Source organism: Sapajus apella, unplaced genomic scaffold, assembly GCF_009761245.1.
Source record: "Sapajus apella isolate SASKATOON/1434 unplaced genomic scaffold, GSC_monkey_1.0 scaffold49, whole genome shotgun sequence".
In the NCBI taxonomy this organism is placed as follows: Eukaryota; Metazoa; Chordata; class Mammalia; order Primates; family Cebidae; genus Sapajus; species Sapajus apella.
Window position 1 is genome coordinate 11,365,431 of NW_022436989.1, and position 8,655 is coordinate 11,374,085.

The 8,655-nt window shown below is 45.4% G+C and overlaps 1 protein-coding gene across 2 annotated transcripts in view; it reads left to right on the plus strand.

Moving 5' to 3' along the window:
* The first annotated feature begins 729 nt into the window (after positions 1 to 729).
* The window catches only part of ERO1B (endoplasmic reticulum oxidoreductase 1 beta), a 103,254-nt gene continuing 95,328 nt past the window's right edge, over positions 730 to 8,655 (plus strand). For both annotated transcript variants that reach the window (XM_032242279.1, XM_032242278.1), the window contains exon 1: positions 730 to 1,083. In XM_032242279.1, the coding sequence (XP_032098170.1) occupies positions 982 to 1,083 (102 nt within the window). In that variant the 5' untranslated portion in view covers positions 730 to 981. The remainder of the gene's footprint in view (positions 1,084 to 8,655) is intronic.

The following is an 8,655-nucleotide window of genomic DNA, read 5'->3' on the forward strand; positions in this document are numbered from 1 at the left end:
TTCATAAAACTAATAGCAGTTACCATTTATTCAGTACTTCGCACGGGGTAGGCACTATACTCAGCTCTTTCTGTATGTAATCTTATGTAGTCCTAGAACAAGATATGAGGTTGGAAGTAAGGCCCGATAACTAACTAGAAGGTTTTAGAGTTGGGATCTGAGCCCAGTCTGTGTCACGCTAAGTTTTTCTGTGAGTTTTACCCCATCCCTGTATTTCATCATACACCTTTGGGCTTGTCTTCACGCTTTAGCATGCATTATACTTGCACGTGTCAACCTAGCAGTCGGGCTGGAGCGGGGCAGGAGCTGGCATCCCTATCTAGGGTGCCTGAAGTTAAAAAGGAGCCCCAGCCACCTCTACAAGTCACAGGTGGCTTACATAGGCACCCACGGTAGATGGGAGGCTACTGAAAACTGAATGAGACAAAGAATACGCCTCGGACCGAAAGCGTAATATCCTGCACCGTTTGTTCAGGGAGACGCAGAGAGGTCCCAAGCCTCGTTCCCAGAGAAGAGGGCGCCCAGCCTTCCTCGCCCGCACCTCCCGGTGTTTTGGAGGCCGGCGTGGTCCCGCCTCATTGGCCGCAGTGGTGCCCAAGGCCCCGGGGAGGCGGGACGGCCTTCGCAGTTGTAGTTCCCGAGTTCTCAGGTTCACCGGCTTCGCCTTCCGGCCGCGGCGCCCAGGCGGCCGCCCGGGACCACAACTCCCACAAGGCCCCGCGCTCGGGGGCGTGGCCGCGGAGCGGAGCGAGCCAGGGGCGGGGCCGTCCGGGGGATGAAGTGGGGGCGTTCGCGTCTCCTGCCTCACTCGCAGCTCCCTGGCGTCGGGGAGAGCGTCTTCTGCTTCCGCGCCGGCGTGCAGACCTCTGACCCTGGGGTCGCTTGGCCGCCGGGAATCGTCCCTTCGGGTCATCGCCCGGGCCGCCCGCTGTTCCCCGGCCCCGAGGGGCCCGGCTGGCCGCGGCGCGGGGAGAGGTCAGCATGAGCAAGGGGGTCTGCCGGGCCGGCGCCGGGCATGGGGCGGCGGCCGCGGTGCGGCTGCTGGTCACCCTGAGCTTCCTCCCGAGCGTCGTCGAGGCCCAGGTAAGCCCGAGCGATGGCGGGCCGGGAACCCTCTGCCGAACGCCCGCGGCTGCTGCAAACGGGCCGCGGCTGTGGTGCGGGGAGGGCCGGGCCCGGCCCGGTCCGGCTGGAGGTGATTTCTGGCTAGCAGAAAACCCGGGAGTAGGGACCTGACCGTCCAGTGCGGGAAACATCTGCTAACCGCCCGCGGGCTGGGGGGATGGCGACACTCCGGGAAATGGCAGTCAAAGAGGAAGATGGTGACGGCCCCCTGAGCGGTTTCTGTTTTTTTCTCTTGGACGTTTTAAGCGTCTGGGAGTGTGGCGGGAGATGGGACGGGCACGAACACCTCGGCTGTCTTGCAAAGGGGGCGCCCAGAGAAACGGTGACGTCCTTCCCTCCAGGAGTCAGCGAGGGAGGGAGACTGAGAGTAGGGGGCACTCTCCGCAGACCCCCGAGGCCCCGCCAGGCGCAGGAGATGGAGAGGGGACAAGATTTCACTCACTTGAACTTTTGGACTACAGCTTTCTGGGCTTTTACCCTCGCTCGAGCATCTTCCCTTGCTCAAGATTGCTTTATGTTTACCCAGCTGAGCTGTGTCTGCCAAGTGACATAGCCAGGTAAGTCCCAGAGACTGGGGGGTCTGAGTCTGGCCTGGTGGCTCGTGGATGGAGGCTCTGGCTCTGCAGGCGGGAGGTGCCGGCTGGTTGTTGATGTGAAGCGGTGATTACAGAAGTGTTCTCAGTGTGCTAGAAATCTGAGGGTGAGCTGACCAGATCAGTTCTTCTTCAGAGGTGTTTGCGTCTGTTTTATTCAGTAGAATTTGAATTGATTGCCAGGTGCTGCTGCCTGTTTTCTGCACCTGCTGCAAAGTGGCAGCCCTGCTAAGACCTAACAAATAAAACCAAAGTCTCAGGTGGCCTGATAATGAGAGGAGATGTCATTTGAAGCAATTAATGCTTATCTAAGAAAAAACTGAAGGTGACTGTGTGTAACTGTGAAAACATGTTTTTCTGAATTGAGACACTTTTTTTCTTGGTTTTATGGTGCCCTGCACTAAATCCCAGAGTGCCCAAATAGTCCATTTGTGTCTGTGTTTGAACCATAAAAATAAAAGGGGCAAACTTTTGGTATTGGGGAACATGTTAAAATGCAAATTCTCTGGCCCTACTTCCAGATGTACTGATTGCATGGATCTGGAATGTGTCCCCGATATCAGCATTTTGCTTATTTAATTTATTTTTGAGACGGAGTCTCGCTCTTGTTTCCCAGGCTGGAGTGCAGTGGCGCAATCTTGGCTCACTGAAACCTCTGCCTGCTGGGTTCAAGCGATTCTCCTGCCTCAGCCACCGGAGTAGCTGGGATTACAGGCATGCGCCACCACACCCGGCTAATTTTTGTATTTTTAGTAGAGACGGGGTTTCACCATGTTGGCCAGGCTATTCGCCAAACCCCTGACCTCAGGTGATTCACTTGCCTCAGCCTCCTAAAGTGCTGAAATTACAGACGTGAGCCACCTGTGCGCGGCCTGATATCAGCGTTTTAAACAAATATTTCAAGTACAGTAATGGTAGCAAAGTTATCTTTTGACTACCTCTTGGACCTCACTTGGAAAACTCTGAAATAGAATAGATAGTGGTAATTTGGGCAGATTTACAAAAAGTAAATTTTCCAAATTGTCTTTGCCAAATTATTTTCTACTCACTAGTTGTGTTTTTGAGTGAAACTTACAATTAGATGTTTTTCTAAAATGAGATTTCTCATTTTCTCTTTTTATGTAGCATATATTACTTTATGCTTATCTGTCTAGAAACTTCATTTTAGATATTTTTCAGTTACCACTCATCATGTGTAATTAATGTTTTGTAATTTCACCTGTATTTCTTAAATGTTTGTGTAGAGATGGGGATTTACTGTATTGTTAGGCTGATCTTCAACTCCTGGACTCCAGCTGTCCTCTTTCTTTGGCTTCCCAGAGTGCTGGGATTACAGGTGTGAGCCGCTGCTGCTGGCCTGCACCTGTGCTTTTAGTTTCATTATATCTAAATGAATATATAGTTCAGCTGTTAAAGATGTGCTACTATTTGGAGTAGCATTGTGCCAAACAGCCTTCAAAGTGAATATATTTGGTTTTTGTTGCCAGCAGTACTTTTTTTTGTTTGTTTTTTTGAAACGCAGTCTCGCTCTGTTGTCCAGGCTGGAGTGCAATGGCACACCTTGGCTTACTGCATCCTCCACCTTGAGGGTTCAAGCAGTTCTCCCTGCCTCAGCCTCCTGAGTAGCTGGGATTACAGATGCCTGCCACCATGCCCAGCTTTTTTTTTTTTTTTCAGTGGAGACGGGGGTTTTGCTATGTAGCTACCTCGGCCCCACAAAGTGTTGGGATTATAGGTGTGAGCCATGACCCCTGGCCGCCAGCAGTACTTCTACTGTAGTGTTTGATCTTTTTTTTTTTTCTTTTTTCAGGAGGGAGGGGCGGGGGATGGAATCTTACTGTGTTTGAACCAGACTGGAGTGCAATGGCGCAATCTCGGCTCACTGCAGCGTCTGCCTCCTGGGTTCAAGTGATTCTCCTGTCTCAGCCTCCCGAGTAGCTGGGAGTACAGGTGCCCACCACCAACCTGGCTAATTTTATATCTTTTAGTAGAGACGAGTTTCCTCATGTTGGCCAGGCTGGTCTCGAAATCCTGACTGCAGGTGATCGACCTGCCTCGGCCTCCCAAAGTGCTGGGATTACAAGTATGAGCCACCAAGCCCAGCCTGATCATCTTTTAGATAGTACTTTAGTCTGTAACATGGTTACATGTATATTGTCTCATTTTATTAGATACATCTCTCAGAAGTGGGATCATTGAGGTAATTGAAGTTCAAAGAACTTAAATGTCTTAAATGAATAAGTGACATTAAAGTGGAGCCCTAATGTGGAACCTCTTCTGGTCTATACAGTGTGTTGGTATCTTCAGTTCTCTGTAGTATAGAAAAGCAGAAGGAAAACAGGAAAATCAAATAGTGGAATTCAGTCAGTTCATTGACTTCATCCGTATAGTAGAAAATTGATAAAGGGAAGAATTAGAATTTTTGAAAACTAACTACCTCTGTTCACAAGAAATCAAAGTCATTTAAGGAGATACATATTTTGAATGTATCTCCTTCCAAAATAAAAGCAAAAAAAATATTTTGGAGCACATAAAATGATATACATTTGTATATCTCATGCCCCGTTTTCTTATAAATGAAATGTAAATATACTTTGCAGTGTGGTAAAGCACTAGAAACTAAAGGCATAGTGCATACAAGCGATGTAACAATCTTCCTATAAAAAGTAATTTCAATTATATATATAAATGTTTTTCTAAATGCATTTCTGAGGTTGCATGAAATCAAGGAATACACAGAGCCTCTCAACAAATGGAAAGCCAGAAACTTGGAACTCAAATAGTGCCGTACCAGTCCATTACTCTCAGGGCTTCTCCTAAACCCTGAAGATCGTAAGCTACTTTAACAGTTGCATGGAGTTGAGTGGGCAAGAAATAACCCCGTGTCTGCCCAGTGAGAGGAAACTAACAGCAGGGTCCACCATAATTCATTTCTCATTTACCCTTATATTGAGGATGGAACTGTTTGGAGCCTGAACTTTAAACAGCTACATCCTCAATATAAGGGTAAATGAGAGACGAAACCCATTCTAAGTAAGGGGAATGTAAAGAAACCTGCTAGGTTTAGAGGAAGAAACTTTGAGAATTTGTAAACATGAGCCAGCCCTCACACAGGTTTGCAAGCCAAATATTTATGCAGGTAAAATTTATAGCAGTCCCAGATTTGTATGTCCCAGGTTACCCATAAAAGCAAATATCCATCCCCTCTTGAGGAATTTATTTCCAACTCGGACCTTGAAAAATCTTTGAAGATAAAGTGCCAAGAAGAATAAGCAGCAGTAAAATACCACAAAACACATAACCAGGGCATCATGAATCAGATATTAGACACAGACAACAGAAACAACAAATAATGACCTTAGGTTCCGAAATTATCAGATAGATAATTTAACATCACTATGTTTAATGTGTTCAAATAAAAAAAGGGAAACTTGAAGTATAAAAGAAAAAAAGATTTTAAAGAATGGCTAAAAAGGCTTAAAAAATAATGAAGTAGTTCTAGAGCTGAAATTAAAAACTCAGTGGATGGATTAAAAAGCTGATCATATCCAGCTGGAGAAATGATTACTGAATTAGACAATCATTTCATGTCTTTTTTTCTTTCTCAGTCACCTATTACCACCTCATCAATCCTTACTCTCAGCTTCAGACCTTACTAAAATTGGAGAAATCAGAAGAGAAATTCCATAGGGTAATCCACATCTATCCATTTACTAGTCTTTGTACCCACATATTTTGACTTCCTATTGGTTACCATTGATGAACAGTGTGCTTCTTATCAAATACAGTTCCTCTATTTGCATATTAGGTCTTATTCCTTCTTTCCCACTCACGGACGTGGCTCCAGCAGTCTTCTCTTTCTTTCCTGGATTGTCTGTTTTTCCTTCTCAAATGGAATATTACTGTCATCATGTATTAGTTCATTCTTTTTTGTTTTTTGGAGCAGAGTCTTTCTCTGTTGTCCAGGCTGTAGAGCAGTGGCTCGATCTCGGCTCACTGCAACCTCTGCCTACCAGGTTCAAGCAATTCTTATGCTGCAGCCTCCCGAGTAGCTCAGATTACAGGTGCCCACCACAACACCTGGCTAATTTTTGTGTTTTTAGTAGAGGAGAGATTTTGCCTTGTTGGCCAGACTGGTCTCAAATTTCTGACTTCAAGTGATCCACCTGCTTCGGCTTCCCAAAGTGCTGTGATTACAGGTGTGAGCCACTGCGCCTGAGTTAGTCCATTCTTGTATTGCTGTAAAGAGCTCCTTGAGACTGGGTAATTTTTAAAGAAAAGAGGTTTAATTGACTCACAGTTCCATGGGCTGTACAGGAAGCATGGCTGAGGAGGCCTCAGGAAAATTACAATCAGTGGGAAGTGGTGCATACTTTTAAACAACCAGATCTCATGAGGACTCACTAACAGCAAGGGGGAAGTCCGCCCCCGTGATTCAGACACCTCCCGCCAGGCCCCTCTCCAACACTGGGGATTACAATTTGACATGAAATTTGGGTAGGGAAACAAAGCCATGGTATACATCATAAAACATGCTGCTAATTCTACTGAAGCTATCTTTTGAGTCGCACATGCCTTCTGCCTTCACCTATTTTTTCTGTTCCCTCTAGAAAAATTCCAGCGTCAGATTTAATTTATTCATCCTATTCTGGTTATTCTATTCTTTCTTCAACCCATTTTATCAGACTTTTGCTCCTACCACACCTCTGAAACTGCTTTTGGCAAGGTCACCAATGTCCTCCTTGTTGCTAGGGCCAATGGTTTGTTCTAAAACCTCAGCTTTACCTATTGGTGGCATTTTTTTTACAACTTTTATCACTCACTCTCCTTAAAATACTTTTTTATTCTGACATTCAGGATTCTAAACTTTTCTGATTGTCTTACTGTCTAGTGGACCAGTCTGTCTTAGCATTCTTTGTTCATCCTCTGCCCTTGACCGCTAATCATTTGAACCTCAGGATTCAAATCTTGTACTCTTTCTTCTCTTTATCTTAGTCATCTCATCTGGTCTCTCAGCTTTAAATACCAAATGTACAGGTGACTCTCAGTGTTAGTCTCTAAGACTAGAATTCTCAGCTCTAGATCTATATGTCCAACTTTTTTTTAACATCTCCACTTTGATGATTAATAGGTATTTCAAACTTGATATAGAAACCACATTTCTGATCTTTTCTCCCTAATCTGCTTTTTCTCCCCCTTATACATAAGTTCCAGTCAAATTGGCCTCCCTGTTGTTCTTAACCATGGCAGATATGTTCTTGCCTCAAAGTCTTTGTACCATTTCTTTTTTTTTTTTTTTGGGTGGTGGAGACTCACTCTGTGGAGTGCAATGGTGCGATCTTGGCTCACTGCAACCTCCGTCTACCAGGGTTAAACGATTCTCCTGCCTCAGCCTCCCAAGTAGCTGGGATTATAGGCACCCATCACCACGCCCAGCTAATTGTTGTATTTTTTGTGAGGGGGCGGGGTTCGCCATGTTGGCCAGGCTGTTCTCGCACTCTTGACTTTGTGACCCACGCATCTGAGCCTCCCAAGGTGCTGGGATTACAGGCATGAGCTACCATGTTCGGCTGTACTGTTTCTTCTACCTAGCACACTCTTCTTGTGTATTCATATGATTCACTCTGTTAGATTTCTGCTAAAGTGTCACTTTATCTGACATGTCTTTTTATCTTAAATGTCCCTTTCTCTGACCATACAAATTTTAAAGAGAAACTTTCTATTCTCACCAAATTTCTGTCACCCTTTGCTTAAAACTCTCCAATGGCTTCCTGTCTCACATGGTGTAATCCAAAAATATATTTGGTCTTTATTTCTGATTCCTGACACAGAGCCCTTTAAAACACTTGGAATATCTTGAGACATAGCAGTGCCTTTTGTTACTCATAATGAGCCCCTTTCAATCACACTCGTGTTTATAGTAATGAAATTACTTAAGATGGGGACCTTCCATAGCCTCAGGATGGGGCTGGTTGCCAGAAAGACCCAAATGATTAGAAAGTTGGAAGTTTTAGCCCCACCCACCAACCTCCAGGAAGGGGAGAGGTGGGGGCTGGAGATTGAGCTCTGTGAGAACTCTTGAACAGCTAGATTTGATGAGCTTCTGGGTCGAGGAACACATTGAGTTATTGGGAGGGTGGCATGTTGGGAGAGGGCATGGAGGCTCTGTGCATCCCTCTCACTTAGTAGCTTGCTCAATGCATCTCTTTCATTTGACTGTTACTGAGTTGTATCCCTTATAATAATTGGTAACTGTAAGTAAAGTGTCTTTCTGAGTTCTGCGAGCCATTCTGGCAAATTATCAAACCTGCAGCGGAAGTGCTAGGAACCCTCAATTGATAGCCAGTCAAGAGAACAAGTGGCTCAGGACCTGAGATTTGTGTCAGCAGTGGAGGACATCTTTTGGGACTCAGCCCTTCATTTATAGGTCTACACTAATGGTGGAGAGTGTCAGAACTGAATTGTCGGACACTACCCGGTTGGTCTCAGAGTTGGAGAATTGGTTGGTGTGAGAAAATAACCCAGATTCAGTAAAAGGTGAAATCCTACAGTGGTCTAATTCTCATTCTTGCCTGTTGCATAGTCCTCCTCATTCCTCAGAAGCACCGGGCAAGCTTACTACATTAGGGTCTTTGCATTCACTCCCAACACCTGGAATGCTGTCCCCCCAGACATCTGCATGTCTTGCTCCCTGCTCCTTTTTCTCCTTCAAGGTTTGCCAAATTTTATTGTACACCTTCTGTAACTATCCCATTTTAAATGGTCAGCAGCCCCAATTCTGCAACCCGTTTCCAGTCCCTAGTTTTCTGGTTCTATATCACTTATTACCATCTGACATTCTATACTTTGCTCATTCATTTTGCATTCCCTTCTCCCTGTGAGGATGTAAACTCCTTGAGGGCAGAGATTTTTGTCTGTTTTTTTTTTTTTTTTTTTT